Genomic DNA, 16,008 nt, shown 5'->3' with positions numbered 1-16,008 from the left:
AAACTACAACTGAGATGATTTTTAGCTGAATTAAAGATTTAAATGATGCTTTGTGCTAGTTGAACCAGCCGTGCTCATCACAACTACGTTAAAAAGAGCAGAAGTAGTGGGAAATGAATCCACTCTGTTCGGCTCTTTTAACGACACCGCGTCACTGTGTTCTGTAAAGTCCTCTAGAAGCTGTGTAGGACCTCGGTACCACAGCGTTGCTTTTGGGGGGACACAGCACCTGTATTAATGTCCAACTGTCCACCTCCAGACTTCCTCTGCAATCAGCTCAGAGCTGCTCGGTTTGATTTCCAGTCTCCACTTGAGAAAACACTTCACATCCACCAATCAGAGGCTGTGAATCATCTCCTGACATTTATAAAAGCCTTTCCTCCACTGAGAGGAGGAAAGCCTGGACCTGTGGGGGCTGGCGTTCCGGTTGCGGACCGATGTTTTCTCTCTGCCCTGCTGCAGCAGGCCGAGGCCCCTGAAATCTTCCAGTCAACAAACAAACACTCACTGCTGTTGGTTATCCTCGTGCGTTTCTGAGGTTATAAACTCTGATACGCCACTCTGAGGAAAACCAGGAGGAATAAACTGGAAAGGTGTAATTCAAACATAAATCCAGCTTTTATCTGACAGATTAGCCAGGGCATCGTCATAAAGACAAACCCCATCTGTTCAAATATAAGCCAGATCAGCTGCAGCACAGAGTTCCTGACGCTCCCAGATGAACAGTCAGTTTTAACTGATATTAAACAGTGACTCGATGCAACCTGCTGGATTCCTTATACAGGAAACTTTTTCTGATTGGCTTAATGAACTGACCTGTATTGGAATGTTTATTATGTGAAGGTCCTTGAGACAACACTTGTCGTGATTCGGCGCTTTATAAATAAACTTGAATTGAATTTATGATGAGAAGGTTTGGTGTCTCATGCATTTATCAGCTGTTCATTTGGTAAACAAAGCTGAATTGGAGCTGCGATGAGTCTAAAGAGTTCAATTTTACCTTGTTATTGAAGTTGGTTCACTCAGTTTGTCATCTGACCATGCTAGGGCATTGGAGTGGGAATCCAAAACTGGTTCTTGTTGAGAACCGGTTCCCAGAAACCATTTCACTTATAAATTCCAGTTGACATGAATGACGTCGCCATGCAGGGTAAAGTCCCAAAGTCATGATCCTACTGGAGAAATTCATCTCCACGTTGACCCATCCCCATGGGGAGCGGTGAGCTGCAGCCGTGGTTTAACCCCCCCCCAATCCAACCCCTTAAAGCTGAGAGTCAAGCAGCAGGGAGGCGTTGGGTCCCATTGTTAAAGTCTTTGGCATGACCCGACCGGGATTTGAACCCCGATCTCCCAGTCCCAGGGTGGACACTCTACCACTAGGCCACTGAGAAGGTGAAGGTTGTGTAGCTTACGCATTTACTCAACAGGAAACATGGCACCTAAGCAGCACAAACGCTCGACTGTTTGGTTATACTTTATGAGAAAGGATGCCAACAAGGCAATACTTGCAATCCCAACCAATTTATTTAAAGATGCATTTCCTTTGGTTACTGCCCCCATTCTAGATATAATCAATCTATCCTTAGTAAATGGGTATGTACCACAAGATTTTAAGGTTGCTGTAATCAAACCTTCACTTAAGAAGCCTTCTCTGGATCCAGATGACCCAATGAGTTATAGACCAATATCTAAACTTCCATTTTTATCCAAAGTCCTGGAGAAAATAGTGGCCATCCAAGTATGTGAGCATTTAAACACTAATGCTCTGTTTGAGGAATTTCAGTCTGGTTTTAGAGAGTATCACAGCACTGAAACTGCATTAGTGAGAGTTACAAATGATATTCTTATGGCCTCAGATAAGAATCTTGTGTCTGTTCTAGTCTTGTTAGATCTCAGTGCTGCCTTTGACACAGTTGATCACAATGTTCTTTTAGAAAGACTTGAACATGTTGTAGGGATCAAAGGAACAGCGTTAGGCTGGTTTAAATCCTACCTGTCTGACAGATTTCATTTTGTAAATGTACATGACAAATCTTCTTCATACTCCAGGGTTACTTGCGGAGTACCACAGGGTTCAGTGCTTGGAACAATTCTTTTTACTATATATATGCTCCCAATTGGTAAAATCATTAGACAGCATGGGATAAACTTTCACTGTTATGCTGACGACACTCAGTTATATTTATCCATTAACCCTGATTAACCTAATCGGTTGGGTAGATTACAGGCTTGTCTTGAGGACATAAAAAATTGGATGACTCTAAACTTGCTTTTAAATCAAGACAAGACGGAAGTTCTCATCTTTGGACCAGAAATCCAGAAAAGGAAATTGCTTAGCCAATCACCTGACCTGAATGGCATTACATTAATCTCCGAGAACAAAGTAAGGAACCTTGGTGTTATCTTTGACCAGGACATGTCATTCAAATCCCAAGTTAAACAGGTTTGTAGGATTTCCTTTTTCCACCTTCGGAATATTGCTAAGATTAGAAGCATCCTTTCCAGGAGTGATGCTGAAAAACTAGTTCATGCATTTATTACATCAAGACTGGATCACTGTAATACATTATTAACAACCACGCCCCTCCACCGCGCCTCCGCACGGGCCAAAATTTCCGCTACGCGCACCTAGGAAAATTTCTAACCACACGGACGGTCGGACGCGGAAAAACATGCCGGACCGGCAAGAACTAGTATGGCAGAGGTTCGTAAATACAGACATTTGTATGATTCAGCTCTCAGAGATCACCGTGATCAACATGTTGTTAATAATTCTTGGAGAGAAATAGCTCGCACTGTCGGAAAAGACGAGGACGCTGTTAAAAAATACTGGAATGCCATGTTGTAAACAGTAATTTTTACTTCTACTATGGTGTAGTGTTGGATGCATGCTGTAGAGCTCCATGCTGCCCCCTACAGTTTGGGAGAATATTGGCTCACCGCAGAGACGAGCCGCATGAACCATAAACGCTGCGAGTTGTGAAGCGCGTTCCAGCCGCGAGCCGCATCACCAAGTGGAAAGTAAATGTGTCAAGCATAAACCAAGCTTAAGCTGAACTGAACCTGGTCGGACCGAAAATGTCAGCTAAATTTATTAGTGGGGACATGTCCCTGGTGTCTCCGGTTAAAATGACGTCTATGTGTTGATGATGTGGTGGCCATCATGGCATCTGGTGACCGGGGGTGTTTCTCAATGCCAAGGAACCTCGCATTGGTGTCTTGGCCCCGCCCCGGTTGCCTAGGCGATACGTCATCGGGACCCGCCAAGACGTGTTCCAATGTAAATGTTCTACCGAGGCGTGTGTTCTCCGTTTGGTAGCTGTTTAGCTAGCTGAGCGAGGATACACTGGAGGTGTCTTGCAGCCTAGCCTTGGTCAAAACTTACCCACAATACACCGCGTTTTTTCAAAAAGACGGCGGATCAGAAGCCGGCAGCTACTTCGGGGACAATTTTCAAGTTTAAAAGTAAGTCAACTAATTTAAAATGTTTTTTTTTAGATCTAAAGAAAGTTATCTATGGTTGGTTAGTTGCTTAGTAGTTGCAGCTTCGGTGGCTAGCGGGTTTAATAAACATTTACACAATTTAAAAAGTAAAAGGCTAGTTATATATTTATATTGAAACTAATACGTATAAAATATAACGTTATCTCCCGTGTCACGTGACGTTACGTGACCGCCGTGGAAGCAGCGGTCACGTGATGCAAGTCTGTTCCATTTAACCGTTTCCTTTGACCAAGGAAGGACCGTGACCTCGTAAGCAAGGCGCCCGGCCTTGCAAGACATCGCCTCGCAAGGCCAGGCGCCTTGACATTGAGAAACACCCCGGACCTTGGTACCTCTGGGTGGAGTCACCTGTGAACTACCAGCACAGCAGCTGAACCCATTCATTCCACGTTCGGTTGTTAATAACCCAGGTTTTTGCCTCTTAGCAAACATTTATTTAAGAGTTCCAGACGTAGAAAGCAGTAAAACATTTTCCGCTGCCAGAGGAACGTGGTTTTCTCTGAACAGATCCTTTCAAAATAAGACCAAACTGTTGGAAATAAAAGTTTGTTGGAGAATCTGGAGAATTTTCCCAGGGCGTCACTTTTTCCAGCCTTTTTTTTCTATCATGGGATTCAACATCCCATAATAACCTGGTGGGAAAATCTTTTCTGAGATATTTGCAAATGTATTAAATAATTAACAGTCTGGGAAATCACATGACCACTAACAGCTTTGTTGATGGCACCAGTTATGATGTCACAAGCGTGGCACACCTGTCTTTGGCCAGTTTGGCCCGCTCCTCTTTGAAGCTCCTCTCAAGCTCCATCAGGTTGGATGAGAAGTGTCAGTACACCGCCAGGAGAGCATCACATGCTCAGCCCTAAGGAATGATGGGAAACAGTGTTGTAGTTCACAAAAGGACAGGAAGTCATGAATACAACAAACTGTGACCCCCCCCCCCCCCCCCCCGGCAGGCTGACTACCAGTTACATTTATGAGTAAATATGCACATTTTATTTATATAGCACTCGTCACAGACAGAAATCACAAAGTGCGTCAGGAATCTTGGTGTGACCTTTGACCCAGCTCTCACCCTGGATTCTCATGTCAGTTCTCTTGTTGGCTCCTCCTCCTTCCATCTCAGGAACGTTGCTAAGCTGAGTCCCATTCTGTCCCGCTCTGAACTTGAGACAGTTCTCCACACCTTCATCTCCTCACGCTTATGGAGCGTACACATTAGCGTCGGCATGGTCGAGGTTTGGTCGGGCTGGATGGCGTTAGTTTGGGCTGGATTCGCGTTTTTGGTGCTGAGGCGACTCTTTTTCTCAGACCTTCTCCCCAGCGGTCAGACTGGGACCGAGGCAACATGGCGGACTGATTAGCCGGCTGAAATTACGCCTACCGCCTTCGATCTGCGAGAAGAATGAGCCAGCAGCAGGAGTTCCAGCATGTGCGATTCATTTTCATATATGTGATAGGGGTTGTATCAACTAGCCGACTGCTCTGTAGTGACTTTTTATGCCTGTCATCGACTAGTCGCTGTCACGTGATAATGATCGACAAGATGCATTCCTCAGAAATGACAGCAGGTGATGAGCCCCTGCACGTCGGGAGGCGACGCGCTGTGCCAGAGCATCGGTACTGACACCCGCAGTAAAACGGACATTTGACCGAATTGTGACCTTTTCCCTCTTGCAATTTAACCTTCCCCTCACCCCACCAGAAAATGAAATAATTATTTTAATGTTTAGAGCAGCAGGAACTCTGAGAGGCTGCAGGCGCATCAGTGAGTTTGCGGCCGCTGCGCGGGGTGGGGGGGTGGGGGGGTCTGAAGCGGAGCAGTATAGATGCAGAAAAAAGATGTTTAACTTTGAAAATGTGGGTACAATTTTAATTGTCAAAAACTCCTGTGAGCCAACCCTCCTTTTTCACGTGTCTGAGCAGAACCTCCCTGAACCGTCTACAGGTGGTTCAGAACGCCTGTGCTCGGCTTCTGACCAAGTCCTCCAAACACACCCACATCACCCCGCTTCTCCTCCAGCTTCACTGGCTGCCAGTCAACTTCAGGGTTCATTTCAAGATCCTGGTTCTGGTCTATAGGGCCTTACATGGACAAGCACCATCTTACATTGGTGATCTTCTTAGTCCCTACACCCCCAGCAGGTCCCTGAGGTCCAGTGATCAAAGCCTACTGGTTGTGCAGCACCAGGCTAAAGGTCAAAGGTGACAGATCATCTGCTGCTGTGGCCCCCAGACTGGACTTCTCTCCCCCTGAGCCTGAGATCAGTGGACTCAGTGGTCTCCTTTAAACTCACCTGTTCAGGCTTTTGTGGGACCTTCATCACCCTCTCCTTGTTCTGCTTTTATTCCGCTGTTGCCAAGATCCACTGGTTTCCCTCTTTCCTGTTCATTTTCTCTCCCTTTTCTAACATTTTTATCACAATTGTTTTTGTCATTTTGCACATATTTGTTAATTTTTTAAAATGTTTTTTATATTTTAAATTATTTGTTTTGTGAAGCACCAGGTGATTTTTTACCTTAAGAGGTGCTATATAACATTGTTTTCTTTCTTTCTTAGAGCAAATCTAAACAAATCATAAAGTCACATCATAATGTTAAAACAGAAAAAGATTAAAATCTGAAAAAATAAGTCATAAAATTAAAAAATACCATCAAAAAGATGAAAGACGATTACAAATCTGAGTAAAAATAAGAAAATTAATAAACAAATCATAAAGTCACATCATAATGTTAAAACAGAAAAAGATTAAAATCTGAAAAAATAAGTCATAAAATTAAAAAATACCATCAAAAAGATGAAAGACGATTACAAATCTGAGTAAAAATAAGAAAATTAAAGATTTAGGTAAAAGCAGCTTTGAATGTTTTGCTTTGATCATCTCCCGACTGGATTACGCAAATTCCATCTCATTTGGTGTACCAGATCAGGCCTCTGCTGTCCAGAGCTCATCTGGAGTCTGTGTTGCATGCTTTCGTCCTGTCCCGTCTGGACTACTGCAACGCTCTGTATGCCAGTCTGGGCCAGTGCACGGTTGCACAACTCCAGTTTGTGCAGAACTCAGTGGCTAGGTTCCTCACAGGTACTAGATGCCGAGATCACATTACTCCAGTGCTGGATGCTCTGCAATGGCTCCCGGTGCAATATCAAGCTAAATTTAAGATCCTAGCTCTTGTTTATAAAGCCCTCCAGGGCAGTGCCCCCTCTTACATTACTGCACTTTTGCACAGGTATGCTCCATCTCGGTCTATTCGCTCAGCCGAGCAGGAACTTCTAGTGGTCCCCGGTCGAAATATCGATCGATGGGTTATCGTGCATTCTTTATTTTGTCTCCAACTCTGTGGAATGAATTGCCATTGAGCATTAGGCAGGCACCGTGCCTTCAAGTCTTTAAAGGGCCTTTACGGAGTTTTGAATTTTTATGCTCGCGATTGCCCCCTCAGGCCAAAAGCGTAACGGCAGCTTCAATAGGAGGCTCGTGCACGAGGCGCGCATGCTGTACGTGCACACGCCTTAACGAAAATAACAGCTGAGACAGTCCCATGTGTGTGTATGTGTGCGTGCGTGTGTGTGTGTGTGTGTGTGTGCGTGCGTGCGTGTGTGTGTGTGTGGCCCGGAGGACAGAGGACAGGAGAACGCGCAGCTAATTAATTAAATAATTTGGTTCTGTAGCTTTCTCTTCAGCACAGCGACAAAGGTTTATGATGGGTCAGTCCTCCTGCATGCTCAGATCATTCCCTTCCCTTGCTTGAAAAATTGTTCCAAAATGAAAGTTGAACCCACATCTTTTTTATCTGTGAATTCAATGCTGTTCAGCGAGTCTCAAATAAAAATTTGGGCATCTTACTGTAAAAAATATATCATTAATGTAAAAACTAAACTCTAAATAAACTATGTTCACATCCAGAATCGAACCCGGGTCTTCTGCATGGGAGTCAGACGTCTTAAAGCGCCAGTTACATTCAAAGCATCTGTAACATATATCCTTGATGACAGCTGAAACAAAGAACGGTTCGGAGTGAAAACGGCTATTTTGTTGCTAATTAGCAGGAAATATCTAGAAGAAAGTTCTACAGAAAGTAGCTAAGGGTCCTCAGAAATGTAGCTAGCTTTGTCACTAGGCGTTAGGAACAGCGACAAAGTGGCACTGCCTCTCTCTCTGCTGCTAAAGCTACGGATAGCAAATGCTACGGGCGATGCCTGAGCGTGAACGCGCATGAAGCAGCCTGCTCGACCCGAGCATCTCTCTTTTTCTGTGATTTTACAGAAAAACAGGCAATCCCAGTAAAAATGCCAGGGCTCATTCTACAGGACCAGGGCATTGCAGGAGAATGTATGAAGAAGACATTTATTATTTCTATACATGTTTTGGCTGTCACACTTCCATAATGCCCCTTTAACTCTTGTCTAAAGACTCATTTCTGTTTGATTGCATTTCAGCGCTAGGGTTCATTGAACTGCCCTGACATTATGGTTTTTAATACTTCTTCTTTTTGATCAGGGTGCTTGATCTTATTTTGTCCACCATTTGTTTTGAATTGATGAGTCTCATTCCGTCTCTGTATTTTTAATATTGCTGCTTGTTATTTTATGATTTTATGTTTTTATCTTGCTCTGATGCCCAGGTACTGGGAGTGTTTTTATGATCCTGGTCAGCACCTTGGGCTTCTGATAACGTTGCGGAAGGTGCTCTACAAATAAAGTTGATTGATTGATTGATTGATTGAAATTAGTGTTTTCAGCAGTTTTTTAAAAGTATCTATGCAGGCGGTAGTCAACCAACCCGCGGGCCGGACCCCCTCTTTGTGGTCCCCAAACCCCGTGCCCTCCCCCCCCCCCCTCCCGTTGGAACGGCAGCGGTGTGCATGCACTGTGCTGTTATGCTGTTATGTTGCAGGCTGGTGTAATGACCACCACCAGCAGCAAAATCATTCAATCATCATTATGAACGATGTGAATGAGTTTGAACGGACTCCTGAAACGGCTCTGGAGCTGCTGGTTCTGGATTTAAAACAAATGCAGCTTTTTTCATTTTCTCCTACTGAGTAAATCTCTCCTGGCTCCCAAGCAGCTGCCTCTGCTGCGCTTGTGAACGGGTCTTTCAGGTAAGCCTCAGCAGGAGCTGCTGTCCGCTACACAACCAGTGCTTTTCAGGATTCCTGCAGGAATGACCGGATCGAGGAGGCTTTGGATCATTGTCCCGGGAAAAAGGTGAAATTCTTGTTGGATTTGAGCAGCAGGAGGCGTCATCCTGAAATAACTCGAGGTCGCCATTGATCACTTCCCTCTTTTGTCCTGAGCAGAGGCGCTGTCCTCCCACGCAGCCCCAGCAATGCAGCAGCTTCATTCTTCTTCTAGAAACAACAGTCGGATCAGAATTCCCTCAGGATGCCTCTGAGCGGATTTCTCAGATGTCCATCTTCATGTGAAGGAATCCAGCTCAAATCCCACCCGAACATCTTATGATTCTTATGTATTAGCTCTTGCTTTGGTCACCATCCAGAAATCAACTTAATTTAAATAAGTTAAAGGATGTGTGAAGAAAATGACTTCCAGCTCCAAAATAATAAAGTTTGTATCGGAAAATCATCTCAGAGTGACGCAGATGTTTGAAACTGCAGAAGGATCAGATCTGACCCGAACGCCTGGTGGAACAACAATAACAGGACAGACGTAACGGCTCGCGCCTCCTGAACGGGTCTGAGTCTCATTATTTTACACCTTTAGTTTGTTTCCACACGGATCACCTAATTTACAGAATTCCAGGTTTGCCGGACCAACCCCCCCCACCACCACCACCACCACCACCACCAGGCCTCACTAGGCAACCACACTGGTGGAGATGGGCTGCCATAAACTCCAGGCACCACCGCTCCCTCCGACCTCCACTAGCAGGCAAGCTGAGTGAAGTGTCTTGCCTAAGGACACAATGACCGACATGGAAAGAGCCTGGATTTGAACCGGCAACCCACCTATTACAGGGTTAACTCCTAACCCCTTTGACACATCGTACCTGGACACAGCGACTGAGCGGGCCTCGAACCTGCAACCCTATGATTACGGGGCGGGCATTTCCACGATGATCAACATTCCTGTTTTTTTTTTCTCTTGTGTGAAAATCTTTGAGTTTGCAGATGAAACTAAGTTTAACCGGGTCACCAGACTTTGGTTTTGGTTGACGTGAAGCGTAATTATTTCTGACGACGACGTCCCTCCACATTCCTCTTGTATAATTCAGAGAGACAGAACGTTCCTCGTGGGTGAGAAGAGCGTGTGTGTTTCCAGCTGACAGTAATCACAGTCTGGCTGTTTCACACTTAGAGTGATCCGAATAAAAAAAAATCAGCTTCACATCCTGAAATGCAAATGATGGGTTTTACAGGCTGAGTCCTTTTCTCCGAGCCAGGAAGTCCAGAACAAACTCATCAGAACAGGAATTAACGCTGCAAACAAGCTAGCTTAAAACATGTTTTTCATGCCTCTTAACAGCGTTCTGACACTGTCGGGCTAAAAGTATATCGTGGAGAGAAAAATTTAATAAAGTGGTTCTCTCACCTCGAACAATAACACGTTTCAGACAGAAACCAACCATCGGACCATCCGGTTGTCGGTCTCACTGAACCGCCACACCTCCCTGGGTCCTCCACTCATCACACACTCACGTATTCAGCAACAGAACACCACTGGTGTTGAGAGGTTCTACGCTCAATAACATCAGAAGAGAAACAGCTGCTACCACTCACCATACCTTACCACACCGTACCATACTGCACCATCCCATACCATACCATACCGTACCTTACCACACCATCATACCATACCATCCCATACCATATCATACCGTACCTTACCACACCATCATACCATACCATCCCATACCATACCATACCGTACCTTACCACACCATCATACCATACCATCCCATACCATACCATACCGTACCTTACCACACCATAATACCATACCATACCATACCGTACCTTCCCACACGTACCGTACCTTACCACACCATCATACCGTGCCATACCAAAGTCAACAATAAAAACACATAATAATAACTAATAAATAATCAAGAGATTAAAAATGCCTGGTCGTAAAAGTGAACCTTAAGCAGTGACTTGAAACATGGGAGGGATGGTGTCAGCCTCAGTAAGAGAGGAAGAGCATTCCAGAGGGACAGAGCAGCATAGACAAAAGCAGCTGAGATGGTGGCCCAGGCCATATTTGCTCCGGGAAAATCCAAGGGGAGGATGTAAACTGAAAACAGGAGAGGCCCGAGCACAGATTCCTGCGGCACTACCCAGGGGAGTGAGGCATGGAGGAGAACAGTTACAGTTCTGAACAATAAAAACCCAGTTTGACAGATAAGAACGAAACAACTGAAGTGGGGTACCCCTAAGTCCCACCCAACTCTCAAGTCTATACAGCAGAAAATCATGGTCAACTGTATAAAATGCTGCTGAAAGGTCCAACAGAAGGAGCAGAACAGGAGACCCAGAGTCAGAGGCCACCAGGAAGTCATTGCTCATGTGTAGAAGGGCAGATTCAGTACTATGAAGTGGCCTAAAGCCAGACTGTAACACATCAACTAAAGAAAAGCTATTCATGGCTGCTGTGATCTGGGAATAGACCTTAGACAGAAACGGTAGTTAAAAAATTTGCTGGAAGTTTGCAACACTCTGCGGCGTGGCTGGGCTCAGCCTTAAGGATTGGGTGAGGAGCTCGGCCATTCGGGAGAGACTTGGAGTAGAGCCGCGCCTCCTCCATATCGAGAGGAGTCAGTTGAGGTGGTTTGGGCATCTTGTTAGGATGCCTCCTGAATGCTTGCCCAGGGAGGTGTTTCAGGCATGTCCTGCCTGCAGGAGGAGTACATCTCCAAACTGACCCAGGAATGCCTTCGGGTCCTACCGAAGGAGCTGGTGGGAATGGCTGGGGAGAGGACGGTCTGGAACGTGCATTTAACACAATCCAGCCTGATGTACTTTGCCAGAAACTCCAGAAGACACAGGTGGGGGCCTCAACTATCGCCTGGATTAAAGACTACCTGACAAACAGACCACAGTTTGTGAAGCTGAAGAACTGCACATCAAACCAGGTGATCAGTAACATTGGAGCACCACAGGGTACTGTAATCTCACCATTCCTTTTCACCCTGTACACCTCAGACTTCCAGTACAAGTCAGAGACCTGTCATCTACAGAAATACTCAGATGACTCTGCAGTTGTCGGGTGTATCAGAGATGGACAGGAAGCTGAGTACAGAGAGCTGGTGGAGCGCTTTGTGGCATGGTGTGGAAACAATCATCTGACCTTGAACGTGAACAAAACAAAGGAGATGATTTTAGACTTCAGAAGAAACAGGGTGGAGTCAAACACTGTTTCCATCATGGGAGAAGAAGTGGAGGTGGTTGAGGAATACAAATACCTTGGAGTTCACCTGGACAACAGACTGGACTGGAGAAAGAACAGCACAGCCGTTTACAAGAAGGGACACAGCAGACTGCACTTCTTGAGGGCGCTTAGGTCCTTCAGTGTCTGTAGCAAGATGCTGCAGATCTTCTACAAGTCTGTTGTTGAGAGTGTAATCTCTTCAGCCATCGTCTGTTGGGGTAGCAGCATCAGAAGCAGGGACCTGAAAAGGCTCAACAGCCTAATAACAAACGCTGGTTCTGTTCTGGGGACGACTGTGGAACCGCTGGAGGAGATGATGCAAAGAAGGATTCTCCAGAGAATCAAGAACATGATGGACAACCCTGAGCATTCTCTTCACAAGACTGTCCGACAACGGAAGAGTGTCTTCAGTCAGAGGCTTCTTCAGTTTGGCTGCAACACTGACCGCTACTGGAGATCCTTCCTGCCAACAGCCATTGTAATATACAACAACTCTTTGATGACTTGATTATTATTATTATTCTGAGCTACCACAGCAATCAGTTTCCCTCTTGGATTAATAAAGTATTTTTGAATTGAATTGAACTCCCTAGTTTGGATGCTGCCCTCGCGACCCGGCTAGACGGAAGAAGACGAGACGAGATGTTTGCAAAGTTGGAGTGATCCAAACCAGGCTTTTTAAACATTGGTTTTATAACTGCGTTTTTAAAAGAAGTATGAAACACCCCCGTCCAAAATGGCAGGGCCCACTTTAGAAACTGTAGCTACAAAACAGGTAAACAAAACTGTTTCTGTGTTTAAAAAAGAACGAAAGCATGGAATTAGAACCACGACACAGTAAGAACACACCTAAGATCTAAAAGAGTCGGTCGATGGTAGGCGAAGGTGGGACAGGAATAAGCTAAAGAGTGGCTCAAAAACCGTAACAAAAATATAAAAAGCACAAGCCGCAGCAGTCGGCACCATATTGCCTTCAACGTTAGGACTAACTAGCAGAGTCCCAAAAAGAAAAACACCATTTGAAGTCCAGTTGTCCCTACAACAAAAGACGTTTGGACCTAGAAAGCGGTGACAGGTGTTTAGAGCTATCTCCATTTCTCTGGTAAGGTGGGTGTGGCCTTGGGAAGACAGCTGACAGGAAGTTCTTGTGATTAGAGATCTTTAGCATTAGTTTATAAATCTAGCCCTCATTGGATCTCTTCTCTTGGGCTCACCTTAGCGCCTCCACTCTGTCTCTGACAGTCAGAGACAACGAGAGCTAAGATCCAGTTTTCCTTCATTGCAGCCACCGTTTTAAAGTCAGAAAAACACAGATGAAAGTGACTTCATTACGGTTAAAAATGAACACATTGTGCCATTTAGGAGCTAGCTTGTCAGCTATCTGGTGCTATCTCACCTCCACCGGCAGTGCTGCATATTATGACTTAGACAAAGTATAAAAGCTTATTTCTCCATGAGAAATAACAATGCTGCTGCTAGAGAGGTCGCAGCCTCCCTTCCACGGAGGCTTGAAAACTCAAAACTCCTGGAGAATGATGGGAAATCTTCAGCAGAGTACAAAACATACAAACTGTGTGTGATGCTACTGATGCCGCAACATGTTCAACTATTAATGATAACTAATCCACCTCAGTCAGGCGGGCAGAGGCCCAGGAAACGTTTCTGTCTGGATGGACGCCTACAGCTGATTAAAGAGTGGAGTGTACAGTCGGTAAAGACGGCTCTCCCTTGCCCTGCCTCCAACATGCCTCCATCTAAATAGGATAGATTATCCAGAGTTATCTCTGTAGTTATGCTGCTATAGGCTTAGACTGCGTGAGGATACACTGACCACGTTCCACACTCGACTACTTTCTTCTACAATCTGCTCTTTAACTGTATTATTTCCTGCTATTTCAGCTGTTAACTTTATTTTCTCTCTAAGTGTTTTTCTCCCCAGAAGAAGCTACAACGATGTTCTGCTGAGCTGTGGTGGCCTCATGGAGGGGGCCATCGACTAGCACACTGCTGCTAACCACTAAAACATTCTCCCTCTCCTGATAATAACTTTTTACTTTCCTTGACGTTGGATGTGCTACTGCTAGTTTACCCGTTTAATTATAGATCCACTAGGATAAATACAATAAAGTTTATCTCTCACCAAATAGAATGTTTACTAAGAAATCACAATGTAACCATAGACACACTAGTTGGTGTGTGTGTGTGTGTGTGTGTGTGTGTGCGTGCGTGTGTGTGTGTGTGTGTGTGTGTGTGTGAGAGTCGTGGAGGATGGCTGCTTATACTGAGCCAGGATTCTCTGGAGGTTTCTTCCTGTTAAAAGGGAGTTTTCCTCTCCACTGTCGCTGCATGCTTGCTTAGTATGAGGATTGCTGTAAAGACTCTGACACTAGTCAGTGACTCGATGCGACCTGCTGGGTTCCTTATATAGGAAACTTGTTACTGATTGGCTTAATGACCTGACCTGTGTTGTTTACTGTGTGAAGGTCCTTGAGACGACTCTGGTCGTGACTTGGCGCTTTATAAATAAACTTGAAAACTTTAACTTTTGGAATTAATCCATTTCAAGATGGCAGCCACAGCCAATCAGCTGAGAGTCATACACATCCCACTCTGACAACAGCAAGATCTCTTGACCTGTCGTCACTCAGATCCGATTAGTCAGTCCAATCGGTACCGTCGAGTTCTGTTTCAGATTTAAGGGTGACTGACTCAGCCAACATTATTTCATTACCTCTGTCAAATAAAAAGTCACCTCAGATATTCCATGTTATTATTCAGCCATTCACAAGAACAAAGTGCATCCTCCCCCTGACCCTAAATCTGACCCTGACTGCAAAAATAACCAAATCAGAAATGGAGACGTGTTTAGGAACTCATCCATAATGAGAACTATGAGAAGATCTGGAGGATCTGAGGTCGTTAAAGCTGTCCTCAGACGCCACAGAATTATATTTACACACGGTAAAAAGCGTGTAAGACCCTGGATGGGGACGCGCCGAGCAGAATTATTAACAGATTCTGGTTTTGGGGGCCTAACAACGATTCCTGATTCCCGCTCATCACTGACCCGCCAATTTGGATTTCAACCCATTTCCCCAAAAAGTTATAATTAGCGGAAATGTTGTTTTTCGCATTTTACATTTATGAGCCTGGAAGGAAAACCGTCCTCGTGGAAAGTCCATCGCTCAGATGAGTCAGTCTTTAGTGGTGGTGAGTTCACGGGCAACTGGTCAGCTGATAGATTTCACTGATCCTTCGGATCCACGCACCAGAACGTCTATGGTTCACCTCTATTAAACGACCTAACCACACAAAAGCAGTTTGTTCTGGACTCACTGGGTCCTGGAAGTAAAACACAAACACCTCCAGTAAAACCAGTAGGAGACTCACCTATCGTCAGCACTCCCATCAAACTTTTCCACTGGTCTTAACCAAGTTCGACGTTCCTCTTTTGGCTCAATGCACTCCTCGATCCGACGGGGTTCTGGTCTGGTCAGAGGTGGTGGTTCAGGTTCTGGCGTTTCTGGATTTTGGTCGTTTGGGAGTGGAAGAACAGACTCCAGAGGCGGTTTTGATGGTAAGACGTGAGGAAGGACAGAGACATTCCACTGACTGGTAGAATGAGTCCAGGTATTTTCTCGAGTTATCCTAAAACAGGTCTCAGAGGTTCAGACTGCTTTCAGAGAGCTGCCCTGCCCATCCTGTAGAACGACAGGAAAAGGAGGAGGAAGAGCGGGAGGATGTGGGTGGGAAGTAAAGGAGAGGAAGGCCAGGATGTGGAGGAAGGGAGGAGAGGGAGAAGAAAGGAAACCAAACAGTTAGAAGATAGAGAGGATTTAAATCAGAGCTGGATCAGTTTCTGTTGCACAGTTGGAGACCGTTTTAGGTTCAGACTCACGGCGTGGAGCCGTTCACATGGAAACAAGAGAGACCCACAAAAAGAACAGCACACCTTGTTTCCACCTGCAGGGAGGAAGATGTAAAAAAAATCTGCTTCTAACGGGAGAGAAAACACAGACTAAAACCTCAGAGGTGAAAATTCATCTTTAGCTTTGATTATCAGGAGGAAACGAGTTCAGAATAAAAGGAATTAGACACGACTTCCATCTTTC

General features: G+C 45.1%; 1 protein-coding gene across 4 annotated transcripts in view; it reads right to left on the bottom strand.

The window, feature by feature from the left end:
* shank3b (SH3 and multiple ankyrin repeat domains 3b) overlaps nucleotides 1-15,498 on the bottom strand; it is a 96,112-nt gene extending 80,614 nt beyond the window's left edge. For all 4 annotated transcript variants that reach the window (XM_054739912.2, XM_054739913.2, XM_054739914.2 and 1 more), the window contains exons 1-2: nucleotides 15,287-15,498; nucleotides 4,260-4,366 (exon numbers count right to left, since the gene is read on the bottom strand). In XM_054739912.2, coding sequence (XP_054595887.1) covers nucleotides 4,260-4,312 — 53 coding nt within the window. In that variant the 5' untranslated portion in view covers nucleotides 4,313-4,366; nucleotides 15,287-15,498. The remainder of the gene's footprint in view (nucleotides 1-4,259; nucleotides 4,367-15,286) is intronic.
* Nucleotides 15,499-16,008: the final 510 nt, after the last annotated feature.

This window comes from Nothobranchius furzeri, chromosome 1 (assembly GCF_043380555.1).
Source record: "Nothobranchius furzeri strain GRZ-AD chromosome 1, NfurGRZ-RIMD1, whole genome shotgun sequence".
In the NCBI taxonomy this organism is placed as follows: domain Eukaryota; kingdom Metazoa; phylum Chordata; class Actinopteri; order Cyprinodontiformes; family Nothobranchiidae; genus Nothobranchius; species Nothobranchius furzeri.
Note: the sequence above shows the minus strand (reverse complement) of the source record. Positions and strands in the feature narration are given on the sequence as shown.